This window comes from Callorhinchus milii, unplaced genomic scaffold, assembly GCF_018977255.1.
Source record: "Callorhinchus milii isolate IMCB2004 unplaced genomic scaffold, IMCB_Cmil_1.0 Scaffold1, whole genome shotgun sequence".
NCBI lineage: Eukaryota > Metazoa > Chordata > Chondrichthyes > Chimaeriformes > Callorhinchidae > Callorhinchus > Callorhinchus milii.
The window spans coordinates 63,508,546-63,528,567 of NW_024704742.1; the positions used below are offsets into that span (position 1 = coordinate 63,508,546).

The following is a 20,022-nucleotide window of genomic DNA, read 5'->3' on the forward strand; positions in this document are numbered from 1 at the left end:
CAGATCAGTAAACACTCTTCACCCCTCCCCACATCCTATCATGTCTCAAACTCATATACAAAAAGCAGCAGTAATGATAGAATGCCATAACCTTGAAAATATACAGTGTGTAATTGAATATGCAATATTCAAAAATATTCATAAGAAATTTAGGTTTTGATTTGGTTTTAAATCCCTGAGTGTGTTTTAAGCAATTTTTCATTTTGTTGGGGAATTTTATCTTTCAGAGTATTTTCTTTTTTGAGGGTGTGTGGCGGGTTCTGAACCACGTGTTCTGATCAATGAACTGGGCATGTCATCTGGTAACGCTGCTAGCAGCAAAAGCTTTAACTTACAAATAGATGGCAATATGTAAACATAAAGCAATAATTGCTCAAACTGCAATGAAATAAACTTTCAGGGGAAAGCTAGACGTGCTATGCTAAATTTAATTGTTCTTGATGTTTCTATAAAATGCTTAGGAAAATGGATAGATTTTTCAATGATAAATATAAAGTGTGTACTCTCAGAGGTTACAAGTATCACCTTTGTTGATGTGACCACTAATAGGATTTCTCTATGCAGAGTTTTACATAGCTCATACTTTGCAAACGTCATATTAAATGTATGGTCGCAACTGATACGATTTATGTAAGGTTACTGTAGATACAATTCAGTGTCAAACATTGATGAACAATCGGCATTTTTATCATGTTCTCCAGACCGACAAAAGTCAATTTTTAATTTTAACATTTTTTTTAAGACTTATAATAAACAGTCACTTTCAAGTTATCAGATCGCCCAAGTTTCACTTTTGTGCAAGAGATGTGCCCTGCAAGTCAATAACACTTATTGCACAGAGCACGCACACCCAGTAAATGACGTCAGACAGATTTGCTGTACATTGCGCAAATTCACAGCATAAAGGAAGTGATATCAGTAGTGACCTGACAATCCTGAAGTCAGCCACTTTTTAAAGTTGAAAACACCAATAGAATTTTATTTTAAAAATCGAATCATTGTCAATGAAAATCAAAAAAAATCAATTTCCACCAACCCTAACTATTTTTTATGCTTCGTCTTGGCACATTGATAGTACTGTATCACATCTGAACCATTGACTCATCCAGATCCTTCTCAATATAAGCACCAAGTTCTATAAATATATCACACCTATTGACTTGTCTCCTATTTGCATACCATTCATTATATACACTAAGTACATGTATACCATACAAAACTCGTCCTTTACAACAAGCACACTGTGCAGAGGTGTGGTGTGTGGTAAATCAGTAGCTAGTATTATGGTACACAGAAACATTCTCAAAACCTGAAAATCTACCTATTCTTATGATTTAAGACCATTTTGTCTTAAAATGTAAGGTAATGCAGAATTGTAGAAATTTCTCAATTTCGGTCTTAATTTAAAACCTGTTTCTTTTTAAGAACTGCAGGAAATCCACTTGCAAATTAAGATGAATTAGGATTGAAATAAATTTTCCACAATTCTGCCCAATCTTAAATTTTAAGACAAACAACTTGAGGGCTAAACGCTGCTAGGAATTTCAGGCCTCAGAAGTTCCATTTATTGACATTAATTAGGATTTGGTTCCAAATCACAGCTCTTCAAAATCAAAGTGACTGAGTAAACATGACTTTATTCCAATCCTGGAGCAGAGCAAAAGTCTTGACTTCTGGATATTGCTCTAAATCTGGCTCCATAGATTTTGTAAATCAATCCAGGTCTGATCACATCTTTCCTATTAAATATGAAAGAGTAGCACACAAGGTGGGCCGTGGTTTGATACAATCCAACACAAGAGTTTCCATCACAAGAGGGTGTCACTAAAAGGGATACCGTGACCAAGGTGTTGGAGAGAATTTGGGAAGAATTTGCCAATTCTTGAAACTGCTCAGTCAGCTTGGCTTTCAGTCATCTTGCCCCTATCCATTCAGTTTTGCGCCCCCCCCCCCGCCTCTTTCTCCCAACTCGGGCTCCCAGTCAGCTTTGTGAAGCGGTTTTAGACACCCTCTTGATGTGAATGGCACTACGTAAATGTAAATTGCTATGTTGTTTGGAGAACAAGATCAAATAAGCCAAAAGGGTCTTCTTCATCCAAACCACTCATGAGCTCACAAAGTCAATTCATGCCAGTAAATATGGAAAGTTAATGGAAGATGCCATACAGCCTGGCATGCAAACTTGTGTGATGACTGTTTTATCACTGTTTTTCCTCACATTATAATATGAAGAATGTACAGCCCCCAGATCAGCTATGCAAATGTTATCAGATCACTGATCACACCATGTACCTCTCCATGAAATCCCCTGAACCAATTAATGACAAATCGTACAAGACAATTGATAGATTTTGGTAGGTCAGGGTATTAAGGAATATGGGGAGAAAGCGGGAAATTGGAATTGAAAGGATTAGTTGAGGTATAGATCAGCCATGATCTAATTAAACAGACTTGAAGGGCTCAACTGCCTCCTTCTGTTCCTATCTTCCTAATTACCCCAACAGCACTTCAGCCAGAGGACATAGACCAGTTGGCCTGAATCTACCATGTAAAATGAGATAACAATTTGAGTGTAGGGAAACCTGAAGATGCTTGAATGTCACAAAAGTACACAGAGAATGCACTAAAATAAATCAAACATTTAAGCCATCAGGGTTAAACCCTGGGGTACAAGTGTGTACAAAGTAATTCCCAAAATGAGATTTAGCTATATACCATCTCACACACACACCCACAAAGAAAAGGAAAATGTCAAGACATTTTGAACATTTGTATCACCAGTGTCTGCAAAAGAGTCTATCACCAGATCACCGATCACCAGACACAGCTATCTGCCCACTACGTCTTTGTCAAGGGAAATCCTATTGTAAATACTCAACAAAATGTTCACGATTTTTAGTGGGCAGGATATGAAAGACCCAGATATCCTTAGCAACTGTGTATTTAGGATCAAATGTTAAGAGGGTGGGCTCTTTAATGTCACAGATGGTCGTAAGCGAGGCCTATATCTCAGTTCTTGTGCATGAATATTTTCATCTGCAAAAGAAACTTACTTTCCAAAAAATGTAGGATATCTACCAAAATTGCTATGTCTCACTTCCAATCGTATTCTGTACAGATGGTGATGGTTCATATTTTGTTTGACTACTATTGCTTACTATTGCCTACTAATATTTAGGTGTTTACCTAAAATTAAAATGGTGATTTTTTTCATTGCTATAAATTGCCACATGGGACCCCATTAAACTCTTTAATTGATGCCTACTTATTACGCGATGTCACCTTTATTTATACATGCCTCATGTTAATAACATTGAGGTTCTAGATTACATTTTATTGGTTTCAAAATCGTTTGGAAATATAATGAAATAGCAATTACTCAGATGTGATGTCAATAATAAATATGACCCAGAGTAGCCAAATGCAACAGAAAAACATTCATGCATTATCTGTTTCTGTCCTACAGGATTTGTTTTTCTGGTAAGGCTTTATCATTGGGAATTACGCGATGAAACCCCTCCCTCCCCACCCCCCACCTGATTTACCATGTGTGTGTGTGAAGTGCAGATGATTTCCTGTTAATTATACATGACTCTCGTAAATAACTTGGGTGTTTTTTCCAGTCACTATTGGCCTCCCATGGGTGTTGTTTTCCATCGATATTGGTGCAATGGGAGCATCTGTCTCAGACGTCGAAGGGTCTGTCTCAGACGTTGAAGGGTCTGTCTCAGACCCCGAAGGGTCTGTCTCAGACCCCGAAGGGTCTGTCTCAGACACCGAAGGGTCAGTTTGAGTCTGGTTTTCAGTCACCTTCAGCACTGCTTCCATCTCCTTGACCTCTTCCTTCAGCTGCTTGCTGTTGTGTCGTGAACAACTCTCAAGGTTGTCCTCACTGACCAGAGGGTGCACAGATACCTTGATGGCGATGAGTTGGGGTTGTTCATGCAACGAAGACTCGTCCGATTCTCCTGCCGATGAATTGCTACGTTTTAAAGAATTTGGGATGGTGTACACATCATTCTGTCCTGCCGCTTCTTGGTTCAGCGGGCCGGCGCCTACATACATATGACTTGGCTCCTCCATACCCACAACCTCCATTATTTCCTCCACAAATGTCTTACAGTTCATAATCAGAGGAGGCAAGGGAATACTTTTTGCGAGTTCCTCTATGTATCTGGCAAACTCCATCGTCTTAAACTGGGTAACTTTGGCCAGTTCCAGGGTTTTAGCTGAGGTGATTATTGGGATGCGCTTAGCAATCTCAAACGCCTTCTGTAACTTCTCTGCTCCCTCTGTCCTGAAGAACTCATTGATCGCCTTTTCCGTCTTCTTTAAGTGGCTGCTCATCATGCACAGGCGTGTAACGTTCAATATCATAACAATGGTGAAAGCCACCAGGCAGATGACCATGTAGTAAATACCCATGTCCCCTGAGGTGAAGATAACTCGCAGAGTGACCGTGTAGTTGACACTGCCATGGGGGTTCGAGGCAGTGCACGTATACTTCCCTCGGTCACTGAATGACACTATGGTGATGTTTAACAATCCACTGTCTGAAATCCACCATTTCCCTAAAAGAAATCAGAAGAAAAAATCATTTATCCACAGTAGCTCACATCAATCTTTTTTTTAAAAGCATGTGCGTCAGCCTGGCGCCGTGGTAGCACTTGCACCTGTGAGTCAGAAGGTTGTGGGTTCAAGGCCCACATTGGGACTGGGAATCACATAATCTAAGAGGACGCTCCAATGCAGAGATAGAGGGTGTATTGCAATGTCGGAGGTGCCGTCCTTTGTATGAAACATTAAACCGAGATCTCGTCTACCTGTTCAGGCGGATGTTAAAGATCTCATGGTACTATTCAAAAAGAGAAGGGGTTTTCTCCCGGTGTCCTGGCCAACAAGTCTCCACAAATAAAATTGGTGACCCATTCAGTGCCTGAACATTGTTGTGTGGAACTTGTCGCTGCGTTTTGCTCACAAAATACACACTCAATCCACTTTACAGTATATCCTGTGAAACACTTTGAGACGTTTGTGGACGTGATAAGGCGATAAATCAAATGTAATAATTATTATTATTATTATTATATTTAGTTTTAATTTTTTTTCCAAAATCTCATATTCGGTTGGTGTTAGGAACAGGAGGAGGCCATTCTACTATCACACCAGTTATTAAATCATGGGTCATCTTTTAATCCCATTTTCCTGCTTCTTCTGCATGTTCTTTAATTTTATTTTGTGGATGAACGTACATTTTGTGGAATTTTATTTTGTGGATGAAAATAATTTTATTTTATGGATGAAACCTCTGGAATTCCATCCCCCAGTCACTCCACCTCATCCCCTCCTTAGCCTCCTTCAAGTCCCACCTCAAAACCCTCCTCTTCAAACATGCCATCGGTCACCCCCATTCCTCTCCCCTCCCTTCTCCCCCCCAACCCCAGCTCGGGTCTGAAATGCTGTACACTGTCCAGCGCCTTGGGACATCCACCGGACGTGAAAGGCACTATACAAATGTAATCTTGTTGTTGTAGTACAGGGTCAAATGTGACCATTTTATGCCATCTTCCTGAACCACACGCTTCTTGCTCACAACTTTTCTGAAGCCAACCTGTGCCGGTCGGTCATCAACTGAGCTGACGGACTCTATCCTGAAACGCAGAATGGTTCGATCACGAACATGTGCATACGAACATGTCACATACTCTAAATAGTTTAAGCAATTTAAAACTTTAGTACATGAAAATATCTTTTAAATGTATGAGTGAAGATGTCACATTTGACCCTGCATTCCAAATTTTACCTTTGAACTCCCATGTTACCAGCACCAAAAATTCATGATATCTCAAAGGTTTTGCAGTCGGTCATTCAATTATACAATATCATATTATGATAATTTGTATAAAAATGATATTTAAATTCAGTGAGATCTTTCCATATAAAACACTGTACCACTTATTTTGCTGCCTTTTTATGAATTTAATTGATATAATTTTCACAACTTGTTATTTCCCCAGGATAGTTTTGACTTGAATATAATACAATGTATTTCACTGGCCAGCCTGCTCTACAGAAATACTCTTAGATGTACTTTGCTCGTTCCTTCTAAATGACTATTATAATATATTTAGCAGTGCCACAGACCCAACTAATTACATACATTAAATCATATCACAAACATTCCCATATGAGGAATGCTTCCTTATTTTCACAGTAACTTGAAACTCTCTACATTTAGTATAATGAGGATTACTATACTGAGGCAAATCATTCCAATCTACGACGAGATTATGTCTACCTTATGTAGATCACTTCACTCTATGCTCCCGTTCAACAACTGGATTTGATGCTTTTTGGTTACTTGCTTAGCAGTTGTAATCTGCTTCAAAATGGGAACACAATAATTTTAAGACATGAGGTCCAGAAGTAGTGGCATGATTACAAACCCAGTCTTAATGGATGCACAAACTATAATATGGTTGTTTCAGTCAATATCAAGCACAAATCTCTTAGGGCCATGAATAAATCCTGATTCAGAAATACACGGTTTATCTGAGAGTAATAGATGATTTGGAACAATACAAATTGCTGGTGATGCTGTATAACAGCAAAAACGGATTAAAAAATAGAATTTATACAGAGCCTTTGAAATTGGATTAATGTCTTAATGCACTTCTCCAAGACAAGGTAATAATAATAATCCTTGCATTTGATTTAGCACCTTATCATGTTGTCGAGACGTCTCAAACCACTTCACAGGATATACAGTGAAGTGAATTGACTATATTTTCTGGGCAAAACGAGGCAGTCAGTTGCATACAGCAATGTCCCACAAACACCCATGGAATCAGTGAACAATTTTATTTGGGGAATTTGTTGGGACAGGGAGAAAATACCTTGTCTATTCAAAATGTGCTGTGGGATCTTTAACATCTACCTGAACAGGCAGATGGGACTGTGGTTTCACTTATAATAATAATCTTTGCATTTGATACAGCGCCTGATTACATCATCGACACATCGCAAAGCACTTCACAGAATATATGTGGGGCTCAAACCCGCAACCTTTTGATCCAGAGGTAAGAGGGCTGCCAACCGAAGGGCTGACAAATATTCTTATTAACTCTTCAGGGGTCCTGCAGCCAATTGCTGAACCTCTTTGACCTCCCAGCTGAACCTGCAACCTTCCTCCTTTACGTGGCTCTGTTCTGTACTGGACTGTGGCTTTACAACTGGAGCCGGGGGGAACAAACTCAACATGTATTAATGAATAAAACATTGAAAGACATTCCCTTTATAGCATATCAATCCACTTTACAGTATATCCTATGAAGTGCTTTGAGATGTCTTGATGATGTGATAAGGTGCTAAATCAAATGCATGGAATATTATTATTATAATAATAATGGAGTCCTGTAGCACATTAGTTAGAGCACTCACCTTGCAAGCAAGGGGACCTGGGTTTGATTCCCGTGCAGAATGGAACATTAGGCAAGTTTCCTTACTCCACACGCCTCTGTTTACCAACAATAACCTGGCACTTGGTTGTAAGTCAACTGGTGGATCGCTTTCCGGGGGTAATAATTCAATTTAAAAAAATAATAATTTGGTCACTCATTCCACGATCGTTTGTGGGACACTTCTGTGCGCAATTGGTCACCGCGTTTCGCCTACAACATTTACAGTCAATTTGCTTTACAGTATATTCTGTGAAGTGCTTTGAGACGTCTCAAATGCAAGGATTATTATTATAACCCATTGGTTACTGTCCAAAAAATATTTGAGTGCTAGAATTCATTACAGGAGGATTGTAGCGAGGAGTTGCTATGGAAACTGAGACTGCTTTATGGTTTAATATGGTCAAGGTCAGCAGTGTAAAATGTATTGAACGCTTCTTATCATTTGTCCAGTAGATGCAAGCAAGCGGGAGTGACAATAGTAGCTTTTACCACACATAGCTGCCCTCAGACTATTTAAACCTATTTATACAAAGGTTCATCATACCTTCCCGACTTAACCTGTATGCTTTCGTAAGAGCTTTATCTGCCAGTCCTGCCACCTTCAAAGATTTACTGATATGAACCCCCAGGTCTCTCTGTTCCTTCACCTTCTTTAAGATTGTACCATCAGCTTATATTGCCTCTCCACATTCTTCCTCACAAAATGCATCACTTCACATTTCTCCACATTAAACTCCATCTGCCACATGTCTGCCCATTTTACCAGTCTGTCCATGTCCTCTTGCAGTCTGCTCCTATCCTCCTCACCGTTTACTACTTTTCCTAGTTTAGTATCATCTACAAACTTGGAAATTGTACTCCCTATCCCAAGTCCAGATCATTTATATAGATCAAAAAGAGCAGTGCTCCCAATACCGATACTGTGGCATTGGCTCCATCCTCTTCTTTTGTGAAGACAGATGCAAAGTACTCATTCAGTACATCAGCCATGCCCTCTGCCTCCACAAGAATATTTCCTCTTTGGTCCCTAATTGGAGCCTTTTAATCTTTATATGCTTATAAAATAGCTTAGGGTTCCCTTTTATGGTACCTGCTAATCTTTTCTCATACAAGCTCTTTGCCCCTCGTATTTCCTTTTTCAGTTCTCCTCTGTACTTTCTATATTCTATTTGACTAACTTCTCTATTTTGGACCTGACATTCATCATAAGCCTCCTTTTTCTGTTTTATTTTAATCCCAATTTCCTTAGTCATCTAAGGAGGTTGGATGCCCTACCTTTCCCCTTTGTGGGAATGCATTTGTGTTGTCCCTGAACTATCTCCTCCTTGAAGGCTTCCCATTAGTTGTTTTTCCTGGCTGGCTTTCTTTCCAGTCCACCTTGGCTAGGTCCTTTATTTAAACTCACTGAAATTAACGCTCTTCCAGTTTAGTATCTTCACCTTTGATTGTTCCTTGTCCCTTTCCATAAGTACTCTAAACCTAATGATGTTGTGATCGCTTGGCCTGTAATTTGTTGGGTGGCTATAATCCTTCTAATCCTGGCATTTGAGAACCCTTTCATGTCAGAAGGATGTTTCAAAGCACTTTTTAAGATTCACTATTAAAATATATATTTTGTAGGTAAATGCAGTTAATTGGGTATCTTCCCTTCTTATTGTTATAGTTAGATTAGAATATAGTCAGTTCAATGAGAATAATGTAAGAGAATTCACTGTGAAGAACATCCCTTGTGATCCCTTCCACTGGTGGGGAGAAAAAGAGGCTTATTCTCTTCACAGTGTGTGGCAGATGCTAGAATTAAGGAAATTGATCCCATTGTATATGTCAAAGTAGGATATCTCTTTCATCTTACATGACTAGGAAAGTTCAGCCCACAACCATACGTACATTCACTTGGATACAGGCATTGAGCAATAACATTTTCCAACTGATTGCTCTCAGGTTTAACTGAAGGCAAGTATCAACCAGGTGGCAAGGGTGTAAATGAATTGGTTTACCAGCTAAAGAGGAAATGGGCATCAGCTATGAATCTAACAGCTGCAACCTTTTCACCAAGACAAATCTCTTGTCGTTGTAATTATTTTTCACTGACATTTTTAATAATACCAACAATAAATCCATGCATTTAAAGTGGCATCACATCAAAATGTCTCAAACCCCTCACTGGGAATTGCTATAAAGTATTTTGACTACATCTGTAGGCAAACAATTTGCACTTGGCAATATCCCACAAGCAACCATGAAGTGAGCTATCTGGAGAACCATTGGCCAGGATACAGGGAGAAACTCTCTTCTGTTTACCAATAACTCAGCCACATTCACTGACATTTCAAATCAATTTTATTTTGTAAAGAACTTGGGGGAGGTGTATTTTACAAGAAAAGCATATGTATGGTTTTCTTGAAAAGTTTTGCCTCATTTAATTACAAATTCTTTACTGATGACGTTAATTCCGTCATTCTATACTTATGAAAAATAGACATAAATCGATACCGAACCCTTCACCAGACATGGATTATTAAGTGCCCTAAATATTAATTATCAATTGTTGCTCAGTGTTTGAAATGTAAATGAATTGGTTTACCAGCCAGCAATGAAATATAATATCAATAATAATCATACTTTAATTTGATATAATGCCTTTTTACGTCTCAAAGCACTTCGCAGGAAATACTGTAGTATAGTGACTGGATAGATATCACAGCTTTTTGGTCACTGTAGTTTAAATTTGTGTTTCAAACAGCACTAATGGGATTAAAATGCAGTTGTTGTCAGTCTAAAAGCTCAGCAGTTCATATTAACTGATGGTCTGCTGAGCTTTTAGCTAAATGTGCCTTGTAACCCTAACCAGGACACCTTGTCTGAACAGAAGAAAAAAACTAAATAAAAATGTTGCTTCCCTTTTTTAATTTGGACCAATTCTGGAATTAGAGCCATTTTCAGCAAACAGTTATATTACAAGATTACGCAATTGGTTTGGAGGAAGGCCCTGCACTTCAGTCCATTTGATCTTATCCTTCCAGAATACCCATCCTACCCTCTGCCCATCACGGGTTTTGTTAAAAGTCCAGCATCCAGGCCTTCTTGGTAACCTGGACCAGTTGTTATCTGAGTGAAGAATAACTCTTGATGCCTGTACTATACTGACATTACTCTTTGCAACCTTTTCTGCGGTCTTGTTCTGGGTTTATACAATACAAAACTATTTGCATTTATATAGCGCCTTTCACATCAGCAAGATATCGCAAAGCACTTGACTAGCGCTTTTCATGTCGGGGGGACATCCCAAAGCGCTTCACAGAACACACTGTAAAGTGAATTGACTATATTTGTGGGCGAACGCGGCAGCCAATTGCGCACAGCAATATCCCACAAACAGTCGTAGATTGAAAATGACCAATTTTATTATTGTTTTTGTTTTTTGGAGGGATTATTATTAGGCGTGTGGAGTGAGGAAACTTGCCCAAGGTTTCGCCCTCTGCCTGGAATTGAACTCAGGTCTCTCGTTTGCCAAGCGAGTGCTCTAACCACTGAGCTACAGGACTCCAATGAATAATGGATCAGACCTCAGGTGGGAGCTGAGGAGGGTGGAGAGGGAAAGATGACTGAAAGAATGGTCAAAGAGGTACATGTTGAGACAACATTGAACAAGGTGAGAAAAGGAGTCAGAGGGAGTTCTAGAGAATGGAGGCAGAATGGCTGAAATCCCGTCTGTCAATTGTGGGGCAGATAGGGCAGAGAATGTGAAGTAAGGTTTATTTTCTCAATCTCATTTAGAATCCTTTATATCTCTATATACATCTTCTGATGCATTTTCTTTCATGTCTGAAAAGACCTTGCTTGTAGGCCCTAGTTCTTGAAAAGCTTCAGCATCAGCCAGAATGCAGAGGAAAACATGACCTTCAAAATGTGCACTTGTACTATTGTTCCTGCTTCCAGTGGCAGAGACCAAGGTCATCATAGCACTATGGTGAAAATCAATCATGCAAGCTTGCTTCAAATAGGATTGTGCTGAGAATTGTGGTCAGAACAAAGACGAGTACATCTATCACATGTTACAAAAGAGTTTTGGAGTCTTTAATGCCATGAAAGTACATGACCACCAAGCAAGGAAAATACTTCAGGAATAAATGGTAGCGTTTAGACAGTTCAATATTTACTAAATATACAGGAGAAGGCTGCAATTGTTACAGCAAATTACCACTGTTCTTTCATGAGTGCAAAGAACCCAGGAATAACGGACTTTTCTCACAAGTGAAAGATGCTGGCAACAACCCTTTAGCCAATGCAATAAATCTATTTATTCTGCAAACAGCAATCGGATGGCGATGAAACCACTCTGGAACATTGCTTACCGTAGTGAGTGTAAAGGTATATGCCTCTGTACTGTTTTTCGTTTCACCCTCAAAGACTTAAACTGAACACATATTCTATACGTTTAGGTGGATGTTAAAGATCCCATGGCACCATTTGAAAAGAGAAGAGAGTTTTTCCCAGTGCCCTAGACCAACAATCTCCCAAATAAATTGGTCACTCGATCAATGGCTGTTTGTGGGACATTACTGTGCACAAATTGGCTGCTGCTTTTGCCTACAAAATATACAATGACTACACTTTACAGTAAATCCTGGGAAGCACTTTGAAACATCTTCCCGATGTGAAAGGCACTAAATCAAATGTAAGGATGATTATATTACAATATATTGTTGCAGTGTGCCAAGCTACTTTCCACCTCACTACCAATTCATACTGTGGTACTACCAGAAAAAGGCTACATTCTGCTTGTTAATAGGTTTACTAACTTTTGAGGTGGCCACTCATCAGGCGATTTTCCAAATATGAAAGAATGTCATCAACAAGCAGTGGAATATATCAGTCTAATAATAATAATCTTTGCATTTGATATAGCGCCTTATCACGTCTTTGAGATGTTTCAAAGCCTTTCACAGATTGTACTGTAAAGTGAATTGATTGTATATTTTGTGGACGAAACGCAGCAGCTAGTTACGCACAGCAGCATCCCACAAACAGTCGTGGATCGAGTGACCAAGTTATTATTATTGTAACTAAGAAAACACAAGAAGAGAGCAAAATTTAATCCTGGAGTCCTGTAGTTCAGTAGTAAGAGCACTCGCCTCACAAGCAAGAGGACCTGGGTTTGATTCCCGGGCAGGGTGAAACCTAAATTTCCTTACTCCACACACCTCTGGTTACGTTGCAATATGTAGGAACCCAGTTGTTAGTCAATTGGTGGATTGCTTTCCAGGGGAATAGTCCTTTCAAAAAAAAATTAATAATAATAATTTGCTCACTCAATCCATGACTGTTTGAGGGACCACTGCAGTGTGTAATTGACTGCCATGTTTCGCCCACCAAGTATACAGTCAGTTCACTTTACAGTACATTTTGTGACGTGCTTTGAAATTTCTCAACGACATGATTTCTTTTGTGTTTGAGTTTTCATTTGGGCACACAAGATTCCAAATGGGATTGAGAGAGTAAATCCATAGGAATATTTTCAAATACACCAAGGCAGCAAAACAAGTGGGCACAGCGTAAGGGTTTCAAAAGGGTAAAGAGTACACGGAGGGTAAGTCAATAATTATTTAGAAAAAGGTTACCAGGAAGAGTGGTTAAAGCCAAAATGCCTGACTCATTTAAAAAGCAACTCCATTCTGTAATCGATGGATGGTAGGGTGGGTCATCTGAAAGGATAAGATCAAATGGGCTGAAGAGTCTTCTTCATTCAAACCTCTCTTCGACTTTGTGTGATCTCTTGTGATTTAGGCACCAATTGAATGAACAACAAAGTGGGCTGTGGTACAAAGATGCCTGACTTTCAATAATCCTTGTTCCACCAAATTTTAAATCTCAAAAGATAATGGGGTCCAAAAGGCAATATTTGGATTTGCTGCATTAATTGGAACTTCTGGTTTGCCATTCACAATTTTTAAATTCAAAATTAAAGTAGATGTCACCATCACAGCCTTGGATAAAAATTCCTATTCAATACAATTTACATTTATATAGCATGTTGGGAGGATATCTCAAAATGCTTTATTCAACTGTCTTGACACATGAGCTAGGGGACAGGGAGCTGAAAGGATAGAGGAGAAGGGGGGGGCGAGAAAGACGACCAACAATGTAGTCAAAAAGGTAAATCTTGCTGCAGGAAAAGGCCAGAAAGCGAAGCCTTATCCGACATTCAGGATTCAAAAAACAGTGTTTTTTTTAATCTCAAAATCGTCAATCACAAAAGTGGTAAATTAACGTAATTGTAATTAACCCAAACAAATTTGGTCTGCAAGTATTTTAAACCACCCATGATTCCCTGAAAATGCCAACAGATTAGCTTCAGTTATAAAACAACAGGAAATGCTAAGAACACAGGCTGTTTCCTGGTTCACGGTATTTCTAGTATACTGTACTACATCAACCAGTTAAAATAAACACATAAATGCAGGAAATTCACAGCAGGTCAATCAACTTTTGAAAGGAAAAACAGGTTAATGTTTTGGGTGACACCCTTCATTCATGTTTTTATTTCAGATTTCCGGCATTTTCTGTTTTGTTTTAATATCAACAAACTCTGCAATTCACCTTAAGTGTCAGCCTGACTGTAGCACGACAAGTAAAAAATGCTTTGGGTTCAAGTTCCACACCAGATTTTTGAGCTTATGGCCTAGACCAGGGTGGTCTAACCTTTTGGCTGCTGAGGGCCGAATGCCGGATTTGAGAAATGATTGTGGGCCTCATGAGCAACATTTTATCCTGTTTCTCCTGTCCTGTTGTCGAGACAGAGACAGAGTCCCCGGTGATCATCTCCTGATTGATTCGGAGCCTGCGAGTTGCTTGTCGGACAATGAAGTTGGAAATGGTTTGTGGGCCGGATGTGGCCCTCGGGCTGCCACAGTGACAATCCTGGCCACCTCTGGGCAGTACCAGGGGAGCACTACATTGTAAGCGGTTCTATTCTTCGGATGAGCCGTTCAACCGAGGTTCCGTCTGCCTGTTCAGGATCTTGTGGCACTACTCAAAAAGGGGAGTTTCTCCTGGTGTCCTGGCCAACAGTATCCCAGATAAATTGGCCATTTACTTTATGGGATGCTGCCATGTACAAATTGACAACTATGTTTGCTTGCAAATGCACACTCACTACACTTTGCTGTGGATGCTGTGAAACATTTTGAGACAGAATGTGCTAAGGTGCTATATCAAATGTAAAGATTATTATTATAAACACTATCTTTATTGAATAGTCTGTGAGCTCCTTTTTTTCTGGGAAACAAAACTTCCATATCCTTCTAAATATCAGCTGCATTCTATGGAATGTGCTGTATTTTTAAAGCCATTTTCAAAGAAAATCACAGATCAATATGTCGCCAATGCAATTCTGATCCTTTGACAGTGTCCCTCACTTATGTATTGTACAATCAATAGCAAGACATTAAGTTCAGAATACACCTCCACAAGTACAGAGCAAAATTACATTGATCTTGGATGCTAAATGAGGAATGCTTTAATGCCTTTTATGTCTGTGGGACACTATGTTCCAACAGCTTATCATAGAGCAAATTCTAATTTTAACTCCTACAACCTATTGGCATTCTTAGGTCTGCACAAATGTAAATGTTATCAACATTGTCACACAGACTTGACACTAGCTTCCAGTAATAGAATACACTCTCTCTTCACTTATTCTATCTCCACCCCGGGTATAATTACTTAGTTCCTACCCACCCCCCCCACACTCACACAAGCGCGCACACACATACACACAGACTCACACATATTGCTACGTTCAAAGTTTTTCATTTACTTAAAGTGCCAGTGAATCAGAGAATAGAATGCAACACAGAAATAGGCTATTCAGTCCAGCAAGTTTATTCTGGTGCCAGCTTCTCCACCGATGCTAACTGCAAGCCAAGGTTGTTTGAATAATCGCTGTATCCTTTCTGAAGTCCTTGATATTGTGTAGAACCCAGAACTGCACACAGTACTCAACTGTAGCCTAAACAATATCTTGTATAAAGAAAGTTTCTTTTCTTTTACACACCCTAGGTCTGTACCTGGATCCTTCCATTCCTCAAAATCATAAGAACATTGCCATTTAAGATAAACTTCTTTTCTTTTTGTTCCCCAAAAATTACTATTTCATATTCTACAACATTAAACTTCATCTGCCACGTATTTGCCCAAATAGTCAAGTCAGCCCCCATTTTTCTATGTTCTTCCTCAGTTTGCCATACTCCTCATTTAAAATCATTGCTAACCTTAGAAATTCTTCCTGTGCCTATTTCCAAATTATTAATATAAATAGAAAACAACAACTTCTTGTATTTATATAATGCCTTCATGCTGGTAGTGCCTGGAATACTTAACCAATATTGGTCCCAGCACAGTTGCCTGGGGCACACCACTAACTACATCCAGTCAATCCGAGTAAAATACATTTGCTCCTTGTCTCTGCCTTCTAGCTTTGAGAGGTGTAATTGGATTTATTTAGAGACATTTTCAGGTTTATTATTAGAACCCTCTATCCATGACACCACTTTCTCTGCAAAACCATGTGCTTTAATGTTCTAATTCAGACTTTTATGGAGCATTTTATCAAAAGCCTTCTGAAAATCTATGTAAGCATCAACTGCATGCCCATTACCTGCACATTATGTGACACTTTGTGGATGTTTCGCCCCAAAAATATACAGTCAATTCACTTCACAGTATATTCTGTGAAGGGCTTTGGGATATCTCAACAACATGATAAGATGCTTTATCAAATGCAAGGATTATTATTAAAACAAAATCCATTGAGTCAAGCATGACCTGGGAGTTACAAATGATTGTGACTTTCCCTGCGAATCAGAGACAGGAACTTGAATTACTTTTGCTGCAAATGATTAAACAAATCAGCACCTCGGGACGTCCTCCCGACATGAAAGGCGCTATAATAAATGCAATTAGTTGTTATTGTAAAAAGGCATCCAGAGCCTCCCAGAAAGTTGATGCAGAAGTAGAAAAACACTGATGGAGTGCAAATAAGACCTTTATATGAAACATCATAGTGTGCAGCCCCCCTTACCCCCCCCCTCTCCCGCCCCCCCACCCCCTCCCCCGACTCCTTCCAAAAACCATAGACAAAATACCTGGAAAGGATCCACTGGAGCAATATGGATTTCAGAAGAAACTAGATTTTAGATCAGATGATGAAAATTGTAGTTAAATATGCACAGAGAATTTTTTAAAGGACCCAGCTGTTGTAATCTGAATAAATTATGCTAGTAAAACATTTATAGAGCAAAACCATAGTGTGCAGCTCCCTCTCCCCCCCCCTCTAAAAGTCACACACTGTAAGATTGTAGAGAGTGAATACACATGATGCCTACTGCTCTAGACTTGCAAGTGAGGTGAGCTGGGGTAGCTTCAAGACTGCGTCACTGTAAGCCTGGTGACAGACCAGAGATATTTATCGTGCAGCGAAGCTGGTCATGATATACTCTATTTATAACTCTCCAGCAACAGTTTCGGCTGCATTGGAGGAGGGACTGGATTTGATGCGTACTTTTGATGCTCTAGTTTTAAAAAGAGAAAGACTCTCCTTACATCAGCTGACTCTGCCTCTGGTGTCATTGAGATGTCCTATATTAATACAGCATCTAGTTTTTTTGTTTCATTCACGCTCTCCCACCCCACACCTATATCCTCCCTCCCCTTTTTCAGGGTCACAGAGCAAGAACAATCTACTATAATTCACTATAAACTTTTTAAGTGACTTTCAGTTCATTTTAGTGCAGATTTGGAGAACATTAAACATTAGCGGAATGTGATATATTCGCCCACAAAATACAGTCAATTCACTTTGCAGTATACTCTCTGAAGCGCTTTGAGACGTCTCAACAACATTCCTCCTAAAGAAAACACACCCTTGACCCCTCAAACCTTACAAATTACGATCCCATGTATAACCTGCCCTTCTCGTCAACGCCCTGGAACAAGTTATCCCTAACCAGCTTTGCTCACACCTCCCCTTTCTTGAGCCCCTCCCGCAGCAGAGTCAGGGTTTGTTAAGGTCACAAAAGACATCCTCCTCTCTCTGTGACCTGGGCTCCCTCTGCCTCCTCGTCCTCCTGGATCTCTCCTTTTAAGCGCTCCGGGACGCCACCCTGAGTAAAGCGCGCTACGTAAATGCCATTCGGCGCGGTATCAAATGCAAAGATTATTATTATTATTATTAAAACGACAAGTCAGTTGCTGACGTACCTCCTTCATCCAGCAGATGTCCATTGGAGTTGTACCACTGTATGTGTGGCAGAGGCTCCCCGCTCACATTGCAGTCGATGGAGGCGCTGGCTCCCTCTCTCACTATAATGTGATCCAGTCTCGTTGTCACGAAAGGCACAATTCCTGGTTTTTGCTCCGTCCCATTGAAAGCGGTGCGATCACTCACATCCTCAGCCACAGAGGCTCTCAGCACCCAACTCAGCGTCAGCAGCAAAAACCCGTGCGGATGATGGGTCGGGGACATGGTCATCATGTTAATGCACTAAACACTGATCATGGTGTTTGTTTTTTTTTTGGGGGGGGGGGATTGGGGAGGAAAAAAAACTGCTTTTCACTTCCCTGCTGATGCTTTTCAGTCCAGTCTGGAACTAAGTCCTGTATTTCCTGATAGCTTGGTACAACCTGGAGAGAGAGAGACAGACAGACAGAGAGACAGACAGACAGACAGACAGAGAGACAGAGAGACAGACAGACAGACAGAGAGAGGTGGAGAGGAGTGAAATCAAAAAGAAATTACAAAAGAGCGTAGATCTGATTTCAGTTCACAAAAACTCAAAAGAGGCACTGACCTTGAATCCTAATATTGCTTTGGTTTCGCCAGAATTAAATAACAGGTCAAAGTCATATGTAGATATCTGCTGTATATAAACACACACACACACACACACACACATCTGTAAACCACACACATACACACACACACACACATCCGTAAACCACACACACACACACACACACACACACAGGCATTGCAATAAAACCTCAACAAATGCAGTAATGCAAAGGTGCGACGATGCTATCGATCGGGGTTTGGTGTATATACCCCCTCACCCCCTCTCCCCTCACCCCCCCTCACCCCCTCTCCCCTCACCCCCTCTCCCCTCACCCCCTCACCCCCTCTCCCCCCTCTCCCCCCTTACCCCCTCTCCCCCCTCTCCCCTCACCCCCTCTCCCCCTTCTACCACTCTCCCCCCTCTCCCCTCACCCCTCTCCCCTCACCCCCTCTCCCCTCACCCTCTCCCCTCACCCCCTCTCCCCTCACCCCCTCTCCCCCTTCTACCACTCTCCCCCCCTCTCCCCTCACCCCTCTCCCCTCACCCCCTCTCCCCTCACCCTCACCCCCTCTACCCTCCCCCTCTCCCTTCACCCCCTCACCCCCCTCACCCCTCACCCCCTCTCCCCTCACCCCCTCTCCCCTCACCCCTCACCCCCTCTACCCTCACCCCCTCTACCCTCACCCCCTCTCCCCCCTCTACCCCCCTCCCCTCTCCCCTCCCCCCTCCCCTCTCCCCCTCGCGCCTCTCCTCTCACCCCTTACCCCTCTCCCCGCCCCTCAGCCTTTGTTACTGCAGCCGATGGCAAGACAAGGCAGGGCAGGGGAAGGGAAGGCAGGGGCAGGGGAAGGCAGGGCAGGGGATGGAGATACCCAGGGCCCGGGGCGAGGTGCAGTGTGTCAGTGTGAGTGCCACTCACCAGCTGATCCCCGGAGTCCCTTTGGAGCTGAGCCGCAGCACTGTCTGTCTGTGTCTCTGTGTCTCTGTGGCTCTGCACAGGTCGCACTGTGCACCGCAACCACAGAGCAGCCGGAGATGCTTTCAACAGGAGCTCCCCCCCCCCCCCCCCCCCCCCCCGCCTCCAGCTTTATATTAATATATGTATAAATATACAGCACAGTGTATATGTATTATATATCATATATATTTGTTAATCCAATATAATTGCTGCACTGTCCCTGTTGTTATTATTATTATTTGCTGTTGTTGGATTGCACTTCTTTTCTGTTTGCACTTGTTTCCCCCAACCCCAGACCCTGGGCTGGTGAGCTGTTAGCAGCCGGGCTCTGCCTGCCTTGCCCTGCCTGCCCTGCCCGCCTTGCCCTGCCCGCCCTGCCCGCACTGCCACACAAGGTGCTGACGAGACTGGACTGACAGCCACAGGGTCACTCGCCCGGGACCCTGTGTAAAAGGTGGCACCGGCCCCCGCAGCCCGAGTGAGGCGCGCGCGGCGCAGCCCGAGCGGAGGAGGGAAGGCAGAGGCCGAGCCACGGAACCTGGATAACTCAATCACCTCTCACACGCTCGCCTCTCCCGCCCGGGAATGTGGATCAGGCAGAACCATCCCGCCCCCGAACCTGAGTAAATGCATACCCGCCCTCCACCTCTGCTCGCCAAGGACCCTGAATATAATAATAATAATAATAATAATACATGCATTTTATTAGGCACACATTGCCTAATAATAATCCCTCCAAAAAAACAAAAACAATAATAAATTGGTCATT

The 20,022-nt window shown here is 41.4% G+C and overlaps 1 protein-coding gene across 2 annotated transcripts; it reads right to left on the reverse strand.

Annotated features, from left to right (window-relative positions):
- Window positions 1-414: 414 nt before the first annotated feature.
- mfap3l (microfibril associated protein 3 like) lies at window positions 415-19,267 on the reverse strand. Of its 2 annotated transcripts, none has more exons than XM_042342779.1 (3): window positions 19,215-19,267; window positions 17,721-18,143; window positions 415-4,571 (listed from the first exon to the last, which is right to left on the reverse strand). In XM_042342779.1, exons 2-3 carry the CDS (start codon window positions 17,992-17,994, stop codon window positions 3,583-3,585), a joined length of 1,263 nt encoding a protein of 420 aa, XP_042198713.1. In that variant the 5' UTR covers window positions 17,995-18,143; window positions 19,215-19,267; the 3' UTR covers window positions 415-3,582. The 2 variants fall into 2 exon arrangements, with proteins under 2 accessions (XP_042198713.1, XP_007894146.1); XM_007895955.2 differs by lacking the exon at window positions 19,215-19,267 and adding an exon at window positions 18,311-18,410.
- Window positions 19,268-20,022: the final 755 nt, after the last annotated feature.

Coding starts and splice junctions, on each gene's coding strand:
- mfap3l (XM_042342779.1), bottom strand. CDS start 17,994: ATGATGACCATGTCCCCGACCCATCATCCGCACGGGTTTTTGCTGCTG. Junction 4,572..17,720: donor ACATCTGCTGGATGAAGGAG/GTACGTCAGCAA, acceptor GATTTCTTTTAG/GGAAATGGTGGATTTCAGAC.